Source organism: Oryzias latipes, chromosome 5 (assembly GCF_053564925.1).
Source record: "Oryzias latipes strain Hd-rR chromosome 5, Olatipes_Hd-rR_3.1".
NCBI lineage: Eukaryota > Metazoa > Chordata > Actinopteri > Beloniformes > Adrianichthyidae > Oryzias > Oryzias latipes.
Window position 1 is genome coordinate 23,212,050 of NC_136241.1, and position 22,914 is coordinate 23,234,963.

Genomic DNA, 22,914 nt, shown 5'->3' on the forward strand with positions numbered 1-22,914 from the left:
ATCCCAACAAAGCTTAAAAGGTATTCTGCTGCCTCAGGCTGCTGCTCAGATATGCAGTGAGTTACCTGCTGCTGCAGTCGGAACCTCTCAGATCATCCAACAAACGAGAGAAACAGAATTCAGTGAAACTAAACATCACCTGGATCCATCCTGAAAGCAGAACTTCCTACTAACGGACTCCCACATGAACACATAGGCAGCTTCACTAACAACTCAGTGTTCTCCCAAAGAGGAGTCTGCTGGAGAGAACAGGAAGTGTGTGTCATGATCAGAGTTTTCATTCAAATGGGAAATGTTGTGGTGCAAAAACATCCGCAGCAGGAGTTACATTCCTGCAGAACGTTCCAGAACATTAAGACTGCAGCAAAAGTCCTCCTGCTGGGAAACCACAGGGAGCTAGCGGGCAACGCCTCCTGCCAGTTTAACACGCAGTTGAGGAAAACTAGTTCACTGGAAGAAAGTCAGCACCACCTGACCAAATATTGTCAGAATTATTATTCCAGAAACGGCTCCAGACAAGAGGAGAATCTCAGGCTTTTTCTATCTATCTATCTATCTATCTATCTATCTATCTATCTATCTATCTATCTATCTATCTATCTATCTATCTATCTATCTATCTATCTATCTATCTATCTATCTATCTATCCATCTATCCATCCATCCATCCATCCATCCATCCATCCATCCATCCATATCCTAAACAAATGCAAATAGAAACTCAAGAAAAATATAGAAATCTCAAGATTTGGCAAAAAAAGTATTAAAAACTAAAAACAATAGATTTTTTTGTTGTTGTTTACTAAATAAACGTTATACTTCCTATATATATACATGTGTTTGGAGCACACAGGCAGATACTTTCATTGTGCAAAACTCAAAAGAAACTTTCCAGCTACACATTTTTTTACTTAAGATAAGCAGAAACTGCAGTGTGCCTTTTAAACCTTAACTAGTTAAGGCAGGGATGTCAAACTCAGTTGGTCTGGGGGCCTAAATTTAAAACACGCTGAAGATATTAAACCTTTATCCAACACACTAAAACTAAACTTTTAACACGTAATTTAAAAAAAAAAAAACAACTTTGAATAAATATAGACAGAAAATTTTTTTTCTCAAGTTTCTCAGCAAAGTGCATATTTGATGGTTATCTCATATTGCCGTCTTAGATTATATTATTTAATTACAGTTCACATTCACTCCTTGAATGAGACACATGGGCTTACCAGTAATGTCAGTAAACATGTGTTCTGCCTCTAAAAGGTTTTTAAAGGGTTTTTAAAGAATCAACTTTATGGGATCTGAAGTGATAACGATGCCACCGTTATATTTTGTCGGTCAGCTTAAGCACTGCATTATGGGATTTGTATTTGATATGTTACCAGTGCTAGCTACATTTTGCCAGATCATTAATAACAATGATAATAAAATGATCTTACGGTCTATGTGTGTGGTGTATATATATATATATATATATAGGTTTAAGAAAAGCACGATATAGGCCCTTAGACACATTAGATCTGTTTTATCACTGTCACGCATTTTTCTTACATTACTTTATTTATTCATTATCTTCTTCAGATAGTTGTGTTAAAAAGAACTGTCTGCCTTTAGTGCCATTAATGTTTGATTACTCTAAAAAAAAATCAACATTAAAGATGTAATTACTTTGAGGGAAGTATAGTTGGTTTTTAAATTCTTTACATTTTAGGAGACTGGGCCTCAAATTCCACAAGTCCTAAAGTTTTCAGACTTATTTCTTGTTTTTTCTTTCTGACACTGAGGTTGGATTGATCCGCGAGTGAGTAATGGAGAGGTTATGGAGCAAAGCACAATAAGGAAAAGACCAAGAAAAACAGGATCAACATGAACAGATGTGTCACTCTGAATGTTTCCTGAAACTCAGACCACGCTGTTCCTGCAATGACTAGACCTCTGTTATAGCTGTCTGACATTATATTTTTGTCAATACAGTCAGCTTTCTTCTAAGACCTCAGCAATATAAAACTGTGACAAATGTCACACTACAGTCCAGTAAAGGTCTGACAAACATTCATATGGCTCTAAGATTGAATTCACTTTGTAAAACCTCAGATTTGTATCAAATTCAGCTTCAGATATGAGTTTCAGAGCTTATTTTATTGGTAAAGGTCCTCAAACTGAGTCTTTGTTTTCTTTTATGTGACTTTTCACGACTGTCTGAACAAAAAAAACATCATGAAATATTATATCTTTCATATCAAATTGGAAATACCTTCAGGCCTTAAATCTTTATACAGTCTGTCCAGAATAAAATAAACAGGCAGAATTTCATTACAATTCCATTTGGACAGTGGCAACATGACGAGCATCAGGAAAATGCAAGCTTCCATTACTGGAAAACAGAAAACCAACTAGAGACATCTGTAAAAACACAGTCCAGAATAACAATCATCATCCATCCCTGCCAAAAAATACGCCTCTCTCGAGATTTTATTTCTTCAACAGTTGCATGACTGTTTCCTCAAAACTTATAAGCGTTTTCAAGGTTTTTTCACCTCTAAGCACAACACTTCTGAAACCACAGGAAATGGTTTCACTGTTATCTTTGCTGTTAATTTTAATTTTGATACAGAATCCAAAACAACACTAAGACAAGCGTCTCACCACAAAGACAACGATGATGTGTATGACAGGGATTCCAATGTAATCCTTATTTTGAGTTGATTTGTAACTAAGATTCAACACAAAATAAGATTTTCCAGAAAACATGGAGGACACAACTATTTAGCTAAGTTCACATCGGGCATTTGAGGTGGGTTCAAGAACGTTGTAAATGTGGGTTATTGTCTTGAATGTGTGTTTAGTCCATGGTGTTCATCCAAATATCACTACAAAAGCCGAGTCTGTGATTGGTCAAAGTTAAACCTTGTCACTTGAACACACGTTGCCGGGCCTCATGTGAACGTAGCTTTTGACTCAAACCCAACAGTACTTATCTTTATTGTCAGATGCAAGTGTCACTTACCTTCTCTGCAGACTGCGCAGTGCCAAAGAAGATGGGTATAAAAGCCAGCCACACGATGCAGGTAGTGTACATGGTGAACCCGATGGGCTTGGCCTCGTTAAAGTTCTCTGGGACCCCCCGGGTCTTTATGGCGTAAACAGTACATGTTACCATTAATAAGATACTGTAGCCTAAGGAACAGATAATCTGCAGATCTGTGATGTCGCATTTCAAAACCCCTCGAGCCTGGTCTGGGTTGATGGTCCTCTGCTCGCCATAGTCTATGATGGTGTTGGGTGGATCTACCCCAAACCAGATCAACACTCCTAGTAGCTGGACGGAGATGAGGCTGAAGGTAATGGCCAGCTGAGAAGTGGGGCTGATTAGCCTGGGTGCCGTCACTGACTTCTTGCCCTGCTCAAAGATGCGGTAGATGCGGTTGGTTTTGGTGAGGAGGGCAGCGTAACTGATGCACATACCCAGACCCAGGAAGATCCTCCTAAGCGAGCACACACCAACATCCGGCTTGGCGATCATGAGGAATGTGATGATGTAGCAAAGAAATATTCCAGTCAGGAGAACGTAACTCAGCTCTCTGCCTGACGCTCGCACAATGGGTGTATCGTTGTATCGTATGAAGGTGGCCACAACAAAGATGGTCGCAATAATGCCCAACATAGCTAGAAAAACTGGAATGACTGCCCATGGGGAGTGCCATTCCAGCTTAATGATGGGAATGGGTTGGCAGGACGTGCGGTTGGCACTGGGCCTCATGTCGTAGGCACAGAGCTTGCAGTTGAACTCGTCCGGCTGGTACTGGTAGCCATCACAGGCCTCGCAGTGCCAGCAGCAGGCCATGCCCTTCACCACCTTCTTGCTCTCACCAGCTTTACAGGGAAGGCTGCACACCGAGATGGGGGTCTCCTGCTCTCCTCGAGGCCACTGCATATCCTCAATCTGCAGAAATAGCATAAAGACAATCTGGTCAGACCTTCTTTAAACATAAAAACGTTTTTTTGAGAGTGGATAGAGTTGTTATAAACTTTACATTTGACTGTATGCAAGCTGTACCGATATCTTTTTGCGCTATTTTAATTATGTAATTGTGGTCTTCTATAAACAACCACTTCAGTTTAGTCTTTGTCATCTCAAAACCACAAAGATATTTTCTCACAATGGCAAAATAGCAAACTTTACTTGGAAGCAACTAAAAGAAAGAGGTATACCCCAAAAAAAGTACATTGAAGAGTATCCGCAAATTCTGAACTTGTAACACATATCAAATTTTTAACTACATACTCTTTTTCTTACCCTGACCTCAACAGTAACTTGGAGAGTAAGTAAAGCCATTAAGAAACACATAGTACACACTGAGACTGTAAATTGTCTCCATGCTGCGAGGTCACAGTAAAGTATCAACATGGTTGTTCTGCTTCAGATTTACGATGAAGTTGCGCTCCTGTGGCTGTTTGCTTTGACTCGTGGCCAAAGCAAAGCTGTCATCGTTTTGACAGTTTAATTGCTGCAAATGAATAACGAACACTCCATTAGTGGAACATCAATATGGAGAAATTCCTGCCGGTAAGAAGCTGAAGGCAGGAGCATGTGTGATGAGTGGGAAGAGAGAAGAAGGTGTCTCATAACCATTGTTGGGAACATTACTTTAGTAACTGACTACTTGATCTATTAAATATTTAGGTTGGTAAGTGAATCATTCTACAATATAGGTAACTAGTTACATTGAAATGTTACCTTTAGCATTACAGTAAAAAAGTGTCAAAACTGGGATTTTTTTTAACAGTTTTCACAGACTTGCTTGTTTTATTTGATTGATTTTTTACCATTGAAGTGAAAACAGACTGACTTTGCTGTGTAATAAACCAATTAGTCGTTACCTGATAAAGTGACTAAAATTAGGTTAGTTTCATTTACTAACTAGCTTTAAGCAGGAAGTGGAGGTCAAAGCCATTGACATGCTTGAAACTGACTACTTGAAGTTTTCAAGAAGGCATGCTTTCACTTTCTCCTAATTCTAAGGTAATAATAAGTAATAATAATTGATACTTTATTTATCCTAAAATGCGGAAATTCTTCTCCGCATTTTGACCCATCCCCTGGGGGTAGTGGTGACCTGCAGACTAGCTGTGGTCAGAGGGCAACAGTGGCTGGGGAGAGCGGGGATTGATCTGCCAACCCTTCGGTTGTTGGACGACCTGCTCTACCGCCTGAGCTAAACTGCCAATGCACTTTATTGTGTGACCACTAGGTAGTTTCAACATAAACCAGTCAGTTCTACTCTTTGTTTAAATGGACTCACATAAACTTTAGTTCTAGGCTTTTTTCCCCCCAAGTGTAATAATTGTATTGGGGTTCAATTTTTCAAATTTGTTTTTTTGGACACATTTTTGTCCCCATCAGCCGGCTGGGACACCACTGTTTCAGGAAGAGAGATCAACAGAATGTTTACATGGCAGTACCCAACTAGAAACCATAAATACGAAAACGGTTGGGGGAACATGCTCCGTAGTTAAATGCAATAAAGCTTGGTGAAAATCTCAAAATCGGATCCAGTTCAGCAGTGGGACACTGATAGATTCTGTTTGGGACCCAGTTTTAATGCGGATAGAAGGCTTTTCCGCTTGTATCTTAGGGACTTTAAAGGACCCCAGATGTCCGTTCTTTCAAGGACGTCCTCCAATAGGTTATCCACACAAAGCAATCTGAATGGGCTTTTTCTAGGAGACAGTGGCGGCGCCAAGAAAAAAAAAACCTCGTATCACCTCCTGCCATCCATCCATCCAAGACTGATAATCTGCGACAGTCAAGGAAGAGAGGCTCAAGCCAGCCGCCAGAAAAAGCTCCCAAAATCAGTCACACATCAGCCTTTTTTTCCCTGCAAGTTGTTTCCCCTGTTCTTCACATTCATCATCCACCCTTCCATTCATCACGGCCATCCATCACTCACACTCTGTCCACTTCACTCTCAGCGTTTCATTATAAGCTGAGCACCTTCGAAATTACATCACACAAATCCTTGCCTCAATAAGAGCTCGCAGGCAGGTGGACACGCTGCCACGTTTAACACGTGAAAAGTGTTCAAATTAGCCTGGACATGAAATCAGTTTCCTCTATCATTTCAGACGCATGACGGCTTCCGCAACCACACATGTGGATTAAGACAGACAGAAGTAGCACTGGGTCAGTCCCCTTGGCAGGAACAGCATCTGTCTTGTGGCCTTGGTGGGCGACTGTCAGCTGCAGAGGCGTGTTCAATAACTCTCAGGTTTTTTAAGAGGTACTGCAGCTGCTGGACCGATCCTGACAAGAAGCCTCTGTGGAGTTAAGTCTTTGCACAGCCGCACAAAAGCACACATGTTCCTCCTTCCCTGCAGCTGAAGATCACACTCCAAGGATTAATTCCTGCTTTGAACTCAGCTGAGACTGTTTGTCCAAGAGATGAAACAAAACAGAACCCTCCTCAGCCTGAAACTCAGAGAAGAAACGTGTCTACATCAGAGGCCAGATGGAAAGTAAGACATGACTAGCATCACTTCATCATTCTGGTGGACGACTAATAAAACTTCTTTTGAATTTTTTTTGAAAATGCAGAAATTACAAAGGTCTTTTTAAATTCCTCAAATAAGAAGATATCCCACTGATTAAAAAATACACAAAATATTCTGATGTGTTAGTGTTCATTTAATAATAATAAAAAAAATTCTGCTCATTCTGCCTTTTTTTTTGCTGTCAAGGCCTGTAGAGCCTGAGATGAAGCTCTTTAGTTGCTTAAATCTGCTCTGTTGATTAACAGCAGTGGCATAAAATCTTCTCACTAATCACAGCTGTTGGAAATGTCTTTTTAATGGTTAAGCTTGGAGATAATCAATCATGCATCTGATTAGCAACACCTGTCCATTGAGTCGGCCTTCCTTTTGTAATTTCCAATTTCTGCTACTAAAGTTTGTCATCTTTATAGCGAGCCCATTTTTTTTCTAATATAAAGGTTACATTTTCTTGCATAGTATTGAGAGTTCATGCCCCTCACAAATATAAAAAGATCTAAAATGCTGTATGATTGTATTGTGCTGAATAAAATCCTGTCTTTACTAAGAAAACTGTGCAGAATACACGACAAAAATCCAAAACTCAGCAACTGATTTTGAATAATTTCATGTCAAATTAACTTAATGAACTTGATACAAGACACAATGACATTTCAGGTGAGGTTTAATGAGATACAAAATACAGTTTAAATAAGTCTTAAATTAACAATTTTTCCTTCAATGAATGGCAGCACAAGTGCTGCTATATTAATTAAGACATCATTCCATGTCGGGGACATTTTACCTGTCAAATCATTGTGTTTTTAATGATATATATTTACTTGATTTGATTGCAAATATTACAAATATAGTTTTTATAACATAATAGTCTGAATAGAATCCTGAAATTTTGAGGAAAATGATTATAAAAGGCAAATGAATCATGGGAAATCATTTATTTTATTTTCTATTTTATTTATTTAATTAATTATAACTAAAAAAATTAAACAAACAAAAAAACATCCATTTCAAAAGTATAATGTTGAATTACTATGCAAAGGTATTGAGTCCCAACCTTTTTTTTTTCCCAATTAGGTCCAAACTTAAAACTCCTCTTGTGGAGATAGAAGGAAGTTTAGCATTTTATTCTCACTGCTGGTTTCATAAACATATTTCATCCACTCAAACTGTATTTATTAATAAAATAAAAGTGGTGACGATGATGAGGAATAACTAAAAACAATGCGACAGAGGAGGAAGGAAATGTCACATCAGAGCCCAGGAGGCTCATAATTCATCCATGCTTGTCAGACACTGAGTAGCACTGAGTTAAACTCATTCTTAAAAATTAAGTGAGTATTGATTTTGAATTCCCACAGCAGTTGACCAACTTCAGCTGAGGCTTTTTTTGTGCCTTTAGATGTTTCCTCTGTCTGGAGGACACCCAACAAACAAGGGATCATAAAAGACTTTGTTCAGCAGAGTTATGTTTAAACGAATAATGAAGAAGATGATGACAGTTCTTTACATGCACCCCCCTGTCTTCCTCCTCCTCCTCATTCTTCACCGTTTGCTTCTCTGCTCCTTATCAGTCCTGGACAGACCTTTGCTCCTCTTCTGTGCTGTCAGACTCTGTCGTCAGTAAAGTGTCCGCCTACTTCCCTGGTATTGTGCGCTGTAGGTCAGGTGAGCACTCACAGGAGCAGACAGTGGACGGGCTCGGAATGAAAGGCTGTAAAGTGTCCAAACAAACAGGCGGCTGCAAGGAGGCGGACAGCGAGGCCTGTGCTGTCTGGGCTGATACGATTCTCTGTCTCTGCCCTTTTCTCTGAGCATTTGTTCAAAAGACTCTCTTTTCACTCTGCCCCAAAACCTCAAATTATCACCTTTACCCCCTGTTGTTGTTTTCTTTAAAGCTGCAGTTCATTTCCCATCCTTCTGGGGGCTTCAAGCTCATTGAGAAAACCCCAAAAGGATATAGTGATGGAATCTCCACACTGTTGCCATGGATACATTCTTTTTAATTTATAAGTCAGACCCCCGCTTTTAAAGTGAGTGTTGGCTTCAGGGTTTGGTTCATGTCAGATCCTGCCATTCTTTTTGGTCCGCAGACATCCCTCTTTCCTCTTTTCAGTATTAATCCTAATGAAGCTCTTAAGTTCTCCCCAAATATTTCCATTGTGGAGTCATGACACGTCTCAGAGGGTGGATTTTCTCCACCCCCACATGCAGCATTAAAACCAGCTCACAGCAGGCTGGAGGATTCTACTCCACGTCAGCTTCATCGTGATCCGATTCCAACGCTTGTAGGGCTGCAGGAGTCCGTTCAAACTGCTGCATCATTCCAACACCATCCCTACAGCTTGCATCTGCCGCTGGGCCAAGACTCCACATAGTTTTCAGGCACTCATTTAAGCAAATACTAAATTTGTGGTACAATGATCCTTGAAAAGTCCAAAAATATTTCACAGATAAAAAAATGGCTTGTTATTTATTAAGATAAGGACAATGATAAATAAAAAGACATACTTCTATTTTTATTTCTCATCACACAACTTGACTGACCTATTAAGTCTTTGACAGGGGAAGGCAGTGGACATCCTGGACAGTCTGTGGCAGGGCTACACATATCACAAACCCATGCCCACCTAGGGACAACTTAGAGCAGGGGGTGGCCAACACTGGTCCTCGAGAGCCTCAACCCTGCCTGTTTTCCAGCTCTCCCTGGAATACTTGATGCTGATAACCTAAATCAGGTGTGTTCTGTCAATCAGGATGTGAAATCACTTGAATCAGCTAATCAACAGCAAGCAGTCCAGGGAGAGCTGGAAAACAGGCAGGGTTGAGGCTCTTTAGGACCACGGTTGGCCACCCCTGTGAATCCTGTAACCTATGAATCATGTTTTTAGATGGTGGGAGGAAGCCGGAGTCCCCGGAGAAAACCCACGCATGCACGGGGAGAACATGCAAACTCCACACAGAAAGGTCCCATTGATGTTCTGTTTCAGGTCCCCCAGCCGAGACATTTTCCTCCTCTTCATCTTGCACTTTGAGATGTTCTTACAGGATACCCTTGCTTAGTTTTCATGTCACTATGCATGAACTATTGCAACTATTGCACAGAACAGACTGTTTTTTATTGTTGTTATGGATTTGTTCATAGGTAAAGGCTATGTCTTAGTAAAGGCAGAAGAAATTTAACTTAATCCTTTAACATCGGAGACGTTGCTAGTGACACCTAAAAAACACAATCTTTAGCTAATAACACACTCGGCATGTGTTGCATTCAAGAACGCGCTGAACACATGTTCGCAAACGCACTTTTAGCATGTTCACATCGGATAAGCAGGGAGTGGCTTATTATTATTCTCCTTCTTATTATTATTCATCCTTTTGTGTACTAGTGGATGTCCACCCCCTACTGTTGGAAGAGGTTTGGTGCAAAATGTCAAAGCGGTGTAAATCTTGCAAATTTTGCTCCAGCTTTTTTCTTTCACAGCTCTATTCTGACATATGAAAGACTATGTGTCATATAATTCCAACCGAGCACAAACCACAATTATTATTATTTTCTCCTCCATGATTAATTTTCAAACTGTCGATATTTCCTTGTTTTGAAAAGGAACTAATGTGTCACAATTAAATCTGAGTCCCTGATTGGTCAAAGTTAGGTTTGGTTCACGAAGACAGAAATCCAGCTGGTTGAACTTTCAACGCACGTTCAATAAAAACCCGGTTTGTGCCAAAAAACGAACCTTAACAATTGTGTATTTACGTGTGAGCGTGAAGATCTTGAATACAGAAGCCCACAATGCACGTTTTGCAGAAGTTTTCACAGACTTTTCTTGAAAGCAGTATGCCAGTTGCAGAGGCCGGTGTAAACGTAGCTTCAGACATGCTGTATCTTCTAAAATGTTGACGCGATCAACAAAAAGGAGCTGATACTGACTCAGGAAAAAGCAACTTTGCATTTTGGCTTAGCAACATTAGCTTGGCAACAAATTACTAACGCTAAGTGTTGCGTAATGCCACAAATGCTTTTCTCCACTTCAGAATCAGCTGGAATTACATTGGTTGCATAAATGGTTGTAGTTCAAAGAACGTAAACACATGAGTTAAAGCTCTGGTGTTAAAGGGTTAAAAGCTGATATAAATTTTTTGTTTTGAAATGAGATGTGAGTGGGCTGAATATCATGGTGTTAGGGAAGGGAAATGGCTCCCAACACTGGAATTTTGGGCACATGCCTTCCATCAAATTAATATGTGTGAACCTCCGGGAAAGTGCACAATAAATGAAGAGTGCAGAGGAGGAACAGACAGTAAAATCTTTGTTGGTGAGGAAGGAAAAATCTTCCCTTGTGGAAAAAAGTATTCCATAATCAACAGAATGCAGTAAACACTATTTGTAATCCCTCTTGTAACAAAGTTTTTATAGCTGAGAGTAGACGTCCATGTGAAGTTAATTCACTGAGGAGTGGTACTCTCCATCTTGTTTTTGCAGCCTCTTCCACTTCAGCAGTCGCCCATAGAATGGCCTCTGCTGCTCATGACCAACTGCTAATTACTAAATCATCAAAACTCGGGCCCCTCTCACCTGAGTCAACAGAGATTTCACCAACAAGCAACCAGAAACAAACAACGTTGGCTTTCCTTTCCATTAGTTGGTGCCATGTTCATTAACTCTGACTGCGGATCGTGATTAAATTGATTAATTGCATGGAAACGGAAACGAGACCCCTGGATGGAGGGCAAGGTGGGTGCAGCTGGAGGTACACAGTTAGCGGAAAATAGGAGGTTAAAGTGGAAGTAAAAAAGAAAAAAAAAACCTGTGTGACTCAGCTGGCGGCAAATACAGCATTTCATGCAGCGTTCACAGGAAATGCGTCAGCGTTTGGGATCCTTATTAAGATAATTTGGTAAAAGGGGACATATTCTTGCAGGTCTGTGTCACATCACCCTTTCAGATGCCACAGCGAATCAAGAATGAAAATACACATGATGGTATCAGGTTATAAGGCAGAGTCTAGCTGACAGGAGGAGAATGGGACTCCACAGCTTCACCTTTAGCGGAATACTATGGAAGGGTGGTAAATGAAAACAGCTGAGTTTAAGGCATTTAAAAATAAAAGGATCACAAACATGCATTTCAGTTTTATTACCGATGAGCCATTATTGATAGGTTTTCCAAATCTAAGAATGTCATCCTACCATACATAACAAGGAAACAGCACAGATTTGTGGCTAAGACCATGACACTGACAGCCCAGACTGGTGGGCAAACACAATACAGGCTTGTGCCAAACAGTTTGGGGGGCTCAAGATTTCATTTAAAAACATTGCTTTTGTTATTTCTGCAATGCATTGTTTTGGAAGTCAGGTTTATGGAAATTATGGGAACTAGTGGTGCAGTGGTTAGCGCTCTTGCCTCACAGCAAGAAGGCCCCCTGGTTCAAGTCCCAGCTGGGGGACCTGAAACAGAACATCAATGGGGACCTTTCTGTGTGGAGTTTGCATGTTCTCCCCGTGCATGCGTTGGTTTTTTCCGGGATCTCCGGCTTCCTCCCACCCTCCAAAAACATGCTTCATAGGTTAATTGGTTAATCTCAATTGTCCCTAGGTGTGAGTGTGAGAGTGAATGGGTGTGTGATTGTGGCTCTGCGACAGACTGGCGAACTGTCCAAGGTGTCCCCTGCCTTCGCCCACAAGTGGCTGGGATAGGCTCCAGCAGCCCTGTGACCCCGATAGGGACAAAACGGAATAGAAAATGAATGAATAGTGAAAATCCTCATGCTTAAAGCCAGAAATAACTTACTTCCAGTAAACTTACGACAAATATTCAAGGACAGAGATTGGGGTTATGAGTGAAGAAATCAGATCAATTTGTGGTGTGGATTTATGGCACGGGTTGGATGAAGGTTTAAAACAAAGCAAAAGTTGACATGTATTCCATAAAACATACAAGATATAACTGGTGGAACGTTACAAAACTCAAAATAATAAAAACAGATAAGCAAATGTCACTTCTGCAAAGGTGCTATACAGAAGGAAAAAAACATTATACAGAAATATGCACAACATAAGGTGTTGTAAAAAGGGGTGGGATCGTACAAGATTTTTCTTTTACCCACTCCATTTTAAGCACATTGTTTTGTTTTGTCTGTCTATGTTTAACTCTTTTATTTATTTTTTCATTTTGTGTTTGTGTTTAAAATAAAATAAACTCGAGTCTGAATTGTCTATAATCAGTATGATACATGTGGGGACAACTTTGTTTTTCTAAAGGGCAAAATACAGAAGAATCTATGAAAATATGTAAAAATAATATATAAAATATATAAATATAGAAAAATATAGGAGTGAATCTGTTCAATTTTCAAAGCTCTGCTTCAACTTTTAACTGTTAGTTAAAGAAGAACCAAAGAGACTTTTTAACGTGACTTTGTGATGAGAAGCAAGGATTAAAACAGTTTTAAAGCCGCAAGGAACTTTTTGCTTTATTCAAAGCTTTGGTGTAACGCCCGGGGCAACAGATGAGGGGAACTTTTGATTCCAACATTATTTTATGTCCTAAATGCGACAGTCTGCACGAGCCGCCATAACTTTGCCTGACATGAAAGCGAAGAACGTGAAGCAGAGTTTGTTAACTGGCAGGGAGCTCCGTATATCCACACCGCAGGTGACAAACTGCCTTTTGTTCTCTCATTCAAGAGCTGACTCCACCTGAATAAAACAGCACAAGAATGGTCTTCAAAAAAGAGCTGTAAAAAAGGCAAACCTGAAAATATATCTTCATTTAATAGTGTTGAAGGAACAGACACACTGTAAAAATGAAGTATCTAACCTAGACTTATAGTCTTAAATTCAGTCCAATAATCTTTGAAAACTTGTTTTAAGAATTATTTACTATGCAAGAGCCGAATTCATTAGATAATTAATCTTGTTACAAGATTATTCGTCTTTTATTTAGTTTTATAGAGACTAAAATTAGTCGTTCTACATGCGCAACAAGATAAATTACTCGCAAAAAAGACTTGTTTCAAGACATTTCAAGATAATTTCACTTGTTTTTAGATGATCTAATCTAAAAATAAGTCTTTATTTCTTATATTTAGACGGTTAATTTTTGCAGTGCAGAGAAGGAGATCCAACTGCTGCTCCTCAGTTATCAGAGGAGGCTGCAGGTGTGATTCAGCTTCAGCTGGACAATGAAGGTTTGAGGATCCTCATCCCTGTAGGGGAAATTAAATTAAGAAATTGCTTCCCAGATCAAAGACCAGGCAGGTCACACTACTAAGTATAATGTCTCTAATGGGTCTAAACCCATCCATCCTTCCATTTTCAACACCCCCTAAATCCCTTTTGGGGTCACGAGGCTACTGGAGCCAACCCAAGCCTGGGACACCCTGGAAAGGTTGCCAGTCTGTCAAAGTGCCACACACTTACAAACTCACACAGTGACAATTTATAGACACTGATGAACCTACAAAGCATGTTTTTAGACTGTGGGAGGATACCAGAGTACCAGGAGAAAATCCACGCATGCATGAGGAGAAGATGCAAAATCCAAACTGAAAGGACACAGCAGTGATTTGAAACAGAGCCTTCTTACTGTAAGGCAAGAGACGTACATGGATCTACAGTCAGGACCATAAATAATTGGACAGAGACAAATTCTTTCTAATTTAGTTTCTGTACATTACCACAGTGAATTTAAAATATAACAACTCAGATGCCATTGAAGTGCAGACTATCAGTTTTTATTCCATGGGTTGAACAAAAAGATTGGATAAAAACGCAATGGCATCTGAGTTGTTTTTATTTAAAATTCACGAATGGGTCTCTGTCCAAATATTTATGGTCCCGACTGTGTTTGTCTGAAAGTGGATGCATCAGAATAGAGTGGAGCAGGAAACCTGGGGCCCACCAATTGTAGCACCTATGTTACTCCTACAGGCTTTTCCAACACCAGTTTGTTGTCTGCTCCTGATTCACCAAATTTGAATAAAAAATTCCTTAGGAATATAAGCTCCATCATGAAAATAATGCAACAAAAACATGTTAAAAACACCAATTCAATGGAGTGGTTCTTTAAAGTTGGGCAAAATGAAAATGGCGCTCCAATTTTCCCATTTCACCTCTGCTGTGCAGACTGTGCTTGTGTAACATAGTATCTTATGATAATAACACTCCAGAATAATAAAATGGGACACAATAAATTATTATTATTAATTAAATTAAAATTATTTTAAAATTCATTTTAGTAAAAATGGAAAAGGTATTTCCCCTTTTGTAAATCTGTGTTTTTAGCTAAGACTTGAAGGCACTGATGCATTTTTAAGTAAGTGTTAGAGGAAGAAGCAGCAGTGAGTCACACTGTCACTTAATCAGAAGGTCTGGATGCATCACATCCGCCTTTCAGACTCTCAGTTCGGGCTTCCTGAATCCTTGGGGACTGAAGATCTCCATCTGACTGGAGATCTCACCAGAAGGCCTGCGAGGGGTACGTCTGCCAGATATGGAGGTCACAATTCATTTATTCATTAGCGGTAATGAGGCTGAGCAGCTGTCACGATCTGTGCTCTGCCCTCAGACGTTACAGAGGAGCGGCAAAAATCCTGCTCAGCTTTTAAAGAGACGCCATCACATCCACAACTGCCCGCCTTTTCTAATCTGTTTCTTTCCAGACGTAAGAGAGAGACATGGAGGTGTTGTGGAGAGAGTAAAAAAGAGAGAAAAAGTAAAACAGAAAATCTTCAAATTGGGATTTTGATTAGATATTTGTCTGCTCTGATATTCATCTTCCATCAAATCTGACATGCAAAGTACAGGTATCTTCCTAAATTCTTCTAGACTTCCTAGTTTTTGGAGCAAACATAAGCCTAAAGCTAAGTTCAAACCACCTATGACAACACATGTTCAATGCGCATTAATGTGTGTTTCAGGTTTCTGCGTTAAAAACTCTCAGGTTCACACGAAGCTACGCAAGTTTCTACGACCATTTTCGGGATCTACATGTGAAACACGCAGCCATTAAACACGAGTTTCAAATTTAACCAGGCTGACCTTTGACCAACCACGGAACTTGATTTGATAGTGACATATGGATAGTGTATCCTTTAATACACGAAACTGCCAATCGTTTAAAAACTTGTAATCGAGGAGAAATTAATAATTACAATTTATGCCAGGCCGAAAATCATATAACACCAAGTCTTTCATACATGGAAACAGAGCTGTGAAAGAAAAAGCCTGAAGCAAGATTTTCCAGATTTGCACTGCTTTAAAATTTCGCATCAAGCCTCTTCCAGCTGATGGTTGACATGTGCTAGTAAACAGTAGCAAAAGATAAAGTAGAAGAAGCCCCTCCCTGCTTGTCCAGCGTAAACACCACTTGAACGCTCTTCACATGCCCGGTGTTAACGAAGCTCACTGACTTTTACTCCTTCATTTTCAAACGTGAATGGAAGTTCTTCAGGTTCCTCCATCTTTTGATTTGTTCCACAATCTTGTTTTTTTCTGGAAATGTCTACATTTCAATAAAGTTTTAAAGGTCTTTAATTTCTGTCTCACTCACTCACTGCCTCATGGTAGCTTCTTGTGCAGGTTCTGCAGGGATATTTCCACTCAGAGCTATGTGCCATCTGCTTCCATTGGAGCAGTGAGAGCTGGTATGATTATTTTTCCCAAGGATCGTTTCTCCACCATCTGTGTGTTTCCTGCTGAACTCCAGGGCTGCACTTTGTCCTGAATTGTGCTCTGGAACCTCAAGAAGGTTTTCAGGGCTCAGTCACCATCTTTGAGTAGTGGAGGATTTAAATAAATAAATACTTATACGTTAATGTAGTATGGTCTAATTTTTGGCTCATTAGAAGAAAAAAACGTTTATTTTTTGCATTCTTCTTATAAAAAAAGTCATTTAGATTCAATGAAATTTCACTTGACAACATGCTGTTTTTCTTTTGCTTTTGCCCATTTTGTCATTGTGGATCTAAAACTGTCTCATCTTCTCTCCTTTGGGCTGCACTAAGCTCTGCAGACATTATTAGATTAAGTTTAGCAAGAATTTCTAGAAGTCATTTGCAAACTCATCATCAACTACTTCCGTTTTTTAAATGAAGCTGTTAATCCGGTATCAGTGATATAAACATCTAATTCCTACTGTTTGGATTCCTCTGGCAGAACGGCTTCAGTAGGCTGATGCTTTGATAAGAACATGCAGTGTTGTTGTACACTTACGCTGCTGGCATAAAGAACCTGACTGCAAAAGGATGTTCATTTGGTTATTCTAGTTCTAAGAATTTGAGAAGCTGTGTAAACTGGATGATTGACAGGAAGTCCAACAGGAAAAATCTGTGAGCACTGTTAAAAAAAAAACAATAATAATTAAAAAAAACATAGATCTATTACAAAAGAGATGAACAAAATTTAAAGTGTGACCAAAAAAAACAACTTTGGTGTAAAGTCTCACTTAAAGTTTAAAAAAAAAAAATCAGATTTTTCTAGACTAAAGATAAGAGGTCATAAATAGTAGATGTCTCATTGAAGGTAGCATTCTGTTCTGAATCTGCATTTTAGTTCAACACAACTGAGAGAATTTTATCAGAACGAGCCACCATGTTTGCTGATGATCACATATTTATCTGGAAAAGTAAGAGTGTTCTAAATTTTTTTTCCAAAAGGTCAGCTCATTGGCATGGACTGCTGACAGCCTGGATCTTATTGAGGTTAAAGATTCATGTCACAGTTTGAAGCAAATTGTGTGTCACATGGCTTTGTGCTAATTTAATATGTCAAATGCTTGAGAGAACTAAACCTGGCTGATTATTTGGGTTCTCATGACTGAAATAACTCAAATTTATCAAACAGATCAAGGTGATGCAAATAATATTGTAGAGCATTAACAATTGTATCATTTATATTTTTTAATAACTTATATAAATGTTTTTTTTATTATTAAGCTGTAAGTTAAAATGAACTGTAATGCTAAACATGCATTCTTGAAAGCAGATTCTTCAACTTGGGTTAAGCCCATGATGTTTACACTGCACAAGCAAGAAGGGAATTCTTCTTTTTCTGTTGTCTTCTACTATATACACATCACCTACAGTTGTAAAAGACTTGGAGCGAAATGTCGAAATGGTGTAAATCTTGTGAATCCTGCTCTAGCCTTTTTCTTTCACAGCAAAATTCAGATATTTGAAAGAGTTGGTGTCATGTAATTCCAGCCGGGCACAAACTGTAAATATTAATTTTCCTCCATTTTCAAGTGGTTGGCACTTTCCAGAATTAAAATGGGAAGCTATCCATACGTTTTGACCCGGTTTAACTTCCAATTCACGTTCCATAGCCGTGCGTAAAGATTTACAATGGTTTTAAAAATGCGTGTATGTAGCTACACCTGAACGTGAGAGTTTTGAACACGGAAGCTCCAAACACTTGTTTACATGGACTTTTCAATGGAAGTGGTTGCTTGAACGTGCATTATCAAAGGTGATGTGATGGTTTCAGACTTTCATCAGAAGAATAGGCTAAGCAGCACAATCAGAAGAGAAGAGGGATTCCCCGGCTGGTTCCTCCATAGAGGTGGATGCACCACCAGGATCGTCACATCACTAGGAGTGATGTTTCTTACACCTTAGCTCATCTGTCAAGACTCCAGAGAACACACTCGGTCACTAAAGGAACACCGTTGTGACACATTGAAGATTCAGGAGCATCCGTCTTCACTTTGTCACAAATAGCCTCCTTGAACTGTCCAAAAAAGGACAGAAACACACAGCAGCTGCTTTCTGTCAACATCTGTGCCCTTAAAAGAAGCCGGCATCACTGACTTAACAGAAACAAAACACCAGTAATTCAATACTTATAGGATTGGGACAATGCTACATTCTGAAAAAGCAACACAACTAGAGTCTGTACTTTTTTTGTTCCCTGCATATTTTAGGAGAAAAACAGGAAGGAGATAGGTGTGCTCCCAAGCATGATTGTTTTTTTTTTTTTTTTTAACATGGTCATATAATCAACATGGTTCACGACAAAAATACAACTTTCACAAATCACTACTTCATCCTGCAGATGACAGGAGACAGCTGAGGCTACATGAGGCTACATCTCAATAGTATTTACCTTCTTTACCTTCTAGCTAGTGGCTTTAGGGGTTCCCACAGTGAATCATCTGCCTCCCTCCAGCTTTATCCTTTTCATCTTCCTCACTCTTGGCAGCTCCCTCTACAATTTTTCCCCACTACAACATTAACCTCCTTTTTTGGTCTTACTTCTTGTGTTCTTTTTTTTTTAAAACTTGTCCAACAGCTGAGCAAACAGATGAGAGATGGAGGCCGATTGGCTAAACTTTATTTATATTGATAATATTTGAACCCTTTCTTTGTTGGACCGGACAGAAAAAAAAGAAGAGGAAAGAAGAGAGAGGAATATTAGAGATGGGAGGTTCATAAAGCTGGAAGTTTACCATCATTGCTTTCCTGTATAAATGTTAGTCTGATGGGGCATGGCATGACATGTAAAGCATTTCATTCAGTCACGCATACTAAATAGTCCCGCTGAGTTCAAAGGTAAGCTGACACCTGTGCTCAGGTGAGTGTTATGTTCTGCTGAGCTGGATGATTGAATGTAAAAAGAGGAAGAATGCCTGGTCATCCCCACACCGAGACTCTCTCTGAAGCAGCAGCAGAAGCCCAGGCCCCCCCAACACCCACATAATATAGCAGATAGAGGAAACTCGCCCGCCAGGCAAGCAGGACCGCCACAGGGGCCCTCAACGCCAGAAAGCATGGGAGGTGCAGGAGCACAGAGTGCAAACTCCAGCCCAGCCAGAGGAATAGCCCTCCTGCCTTGCCAAGGGACCCTTTGTTCAATTACATTTTTCTCAAAGATATTTACATGAATTTTACCTCCCAGAACAAAAAACAAGCTTTCAGACAATATTTCAATGCAATACTATCTTACACAGACTGACTATAGGTACAACATAAATTTCTATGCCATCACATCATCAAGCTGCACCCTCAGTTTTGGAGTACAGCCAAATCCTTGCAAATTTCTCTCTCTGTTCACTGAAAGCTCGATGAACTCCGCATTACTAGATGTTTTTAACACGTATTTTTAAAACCCAAATTGACTAGTTTTCTTCGTTCATGCTATGACTTAGCTGTTCCATCCCGTCTCTCTCTCGCGCAAGCGTGATCTATTTGCAGTTCCGTATGCGAGAGTGGAGAGTGTAAAGATGAGCATGTTTGGATGGCTTCCTAAAGAGATGAATGAGTTTTTAAGGAAATTTAGTCATATGGACATTTTTAACAACCCATTACATTTTATCAAGTTAAATACTATAAAATACGTAACGTTGGTGGACTTCCCCTGTGTCTAATACAAATATTTTTCATGTATGTTTTTTAATGTAAAAAAAAAATTAGGATCCGTTTATTCTATGTTTTACAATAAATGGACATGTCCTGTGGTTAACATGCTGAATAAATGAATTGAAGTGATATACAACTAAAAATGTACAAAAGTAACAACTAAAGATCCACAAACACACACGATGAACCTGTTGTCGCTTCTGAGGGGCATGTGAAAGGGGTCAACTGCAGCACCAGCTGCTTGTTGAGAAGAATAAACAGAGAATTTGGATTGGTTCTGATATTGTCCAATAACAGCAGAAAGTGTTTTCATTTTGCTGTTGGGCCTTGGGGTGAGAATTATTTTGAAAACTGAAGCTACGGACACATGAGCATGTGACGCTTGTTCCAGAACGTACTACACACAGGTTCTTGAATGGCCCCTTTAGCATGTGGTGTTCACACTATACAACAAGGAGGGTCTTCTTTTTGTTTACCAACTGTTTACTAGCACATGTCCGCAACCTACAGTTGGAAGATGCTGGGTGAAAAATGTAGAGCTTGAAAGCTGTCTTAGAATTGTACATAAAATAAAAATTCTAAAGATAATCAAGGTTTAGACAACAGTCCCTTAGGTTGCAAGCTAAAGCTGTTAACATTTGAATCTAAATACTAAACACACAATATGCTTTATATAAGTGGAGGAAAATTAGAAGAGCTGGGGACTGCCAGTCCTGCGGTGGAAAACAACAGCTTTGTCAATTCTTTTGTTGACACGATGCACTAGTGTCTATTTTTTAACTGTTACAGTCTAGGGAGCTTTCTTTAATTTACAATTACAATTTCTGTGTTTAAAATAAAAAAGCAAGGAAGTATAAAATTATGTCCCTTAATGACTAGAACTAGGTTTGGGTTAGACGGTTTTTTAAGCTTAATTATAATGTTTCTAAAGTGACAAAATGTAATAATTTATTTAAAAATGAAGCATGATTTAGATACTGTTTTGGGTTTAGAATAGTCTTGATCAGGATGAAGCAGATCACACTGACAGTGTATGTGAAAAGCCTTGACAGGTTTTTGCAGAGGCACACGTCAGGTTTCACTGAGGCTCAGAATCCAGGTTGCTGCCTTTTATTTTAGTGGCAGCACTCGTCCACACAGCAGACTCAGTTATACAGCTGTGTCTGCACAGTTTTTTTGGCACCTGAAGGAGCTGTCTGCAGATTTAGCCCAGCGTGGGTGTGAAGTTCAGCTGCTGCATTCATCCTGACACAGACTCACCTGACTGTGATTCATCCAGGAACTTTGTTATGCCTGTAAAGGACTGGATAAGACAGGGAAGTATAGAGAGGAGTTAAAGTCTGCTAAATGAGAAGTTTTCTGCTGGCGGATCCGAGCAGCAGACTGAGAGCTGTCCCGGTGCAGATTATGGTCAAATAAACCCTGAGAGAGATCTATTAGACCGAGACTCAGCCTGATTGACCCATTAAGCCAAAGCAAAGCTCTGCGCCAGCAGGAAGACTCACAGCATAAGGCAGCTAAGCAGAAAACCTCCACTGGTTCTGTGCAAGTGCCTTCACAGATCATATATGTCAGTCCAGCACATTAAGATAATTGAGCCACACATAACAAAAAGCCTCCAGGGCTGAGCCTCTCTTCTTCTCCGACTCTGGTAACACGCAGTTCAAACAAAGGTTACTTATTCTTTCCATATATACTCATCATTCTTCGGAGCCTTAATGTCAAATCATTCTCCAATACCAGTTTTACACGCTCCTTCGCTAATTCATATTAGGCTGCGCTGTTACGCTTGAACATATAGCTCCAGTAATGGCTCCCCTTTGTAACATGAAGAGCAACACTCCGTGAAATACACACTGAGGAGTTATGAGGATGGAGCGAAAGAAGCAATAATGAGATGCCTAATGGCAACAACTCTGCCACATCTGGAACACCGGGGGCTGTTGAGGTGAATAATTTAGTGTTGTGAAAGAGCAGAGACGTGGTCTTGCATTCAGAAGAGGACCACAGTCTCTGCTGAGGACAAGAAGAGGCCAAGGGGCCAAAAGTTTCCTGCAAGAGTGACCTACGCCAAAAGCTTAATCTCCAACCAGATGACCAAAAAAGATGGGATAAACGAGAATGCATTATGTTTCTGCTTAAAAACGTAAAATAAAGTCACCCTTAACCTATTAAAGTTTTTTTTCTGATGGATTTTAACAAGGAAATATTTCTATTTAAGTATCTTCTGACACCTCAAGAAATTATCAATTTAGCTGATTTCACAGAACGCTGGTATTTTTCTGTCTACTTCATATTTTGTGGACTTTATAAACAAAGGTTAATGGTTTTTAATAAGAGTTTCTATCATGAACTAATGTAGTCCACAAATATAGAAGTTTGTATCGTAAATGCTCAATATCTAATGTGTATTTCCTCCCAAAGTTGAATAAAAAAAGTCTGAACAAAGCTGTGAGAAACACAGAAAAGTGAAAATGACTGGATTGGGTTGTTTTCTCTCATGGCATCTGGGAGTAGCTGTAGCTCAGGGCAGAGCAGCCGTCTGCCAATCGTTTAGTTCGTGGCTTAATTCCCGGCCCTGACAGCCAATGTGTCCTTGAGCAAGACTCTTAACCCCACACGTCCCCGATGTGAGTGCAGTGAACCCTGAGCTGGATGCTGGATGGCTTTACACTGTTTGTGCATCTTTTGTGACGGTTTTTGAGTCTGTTCCTATTTTGCGGACCTCATTGAGACTTTCACTGACTTTGTCTAGCACCTCCCTTGGTTAACAGGTATCAGCATTTTAACAAGCCTTATTTTATATGTCTCAAAACATAACTAAAACATACTTTAGACCATTTCTTTCATTCCATCCATCCATCCTTGGTGATGGGATTCTTGTCATGTGACCAAACCCCCTTGAATTAAAGGAGCTTGCCCTACCTCTAAGAAAGATTCTATTCGCCCTAAAGGCAGTGCATTTTTGACAACTGTGAAGAGAAGAACTGAAAGTTTTAAAGCCAAT

General features: G+C 39.6%; 1 protein-coding gene across 2 annotated transcripts in view; it reads right to left on the reverse strand.

Annotated features, from left to right (window-relative positions):
• grm7 (glutamate metabotropic receptor 7) overlaps positions 1-22,914 on the reverse strand; it is a 207,152-nt gene that overhangs the window by 31,842 nt on the left and 152,396 nt on the right. For both annotated transcript variants that reach the window (XM_004069018.5, XM_078947518.1), the window contains exon 8: positions 3,008-3,943. In XM_004069018.5, the coding sequence (XP_004069066.1) occupies positions 3,008-3,943 (936 nt within the window). The remainder of the gene's footprint in view (positions 1-3,007; positions 3,944-22,914) is intronic.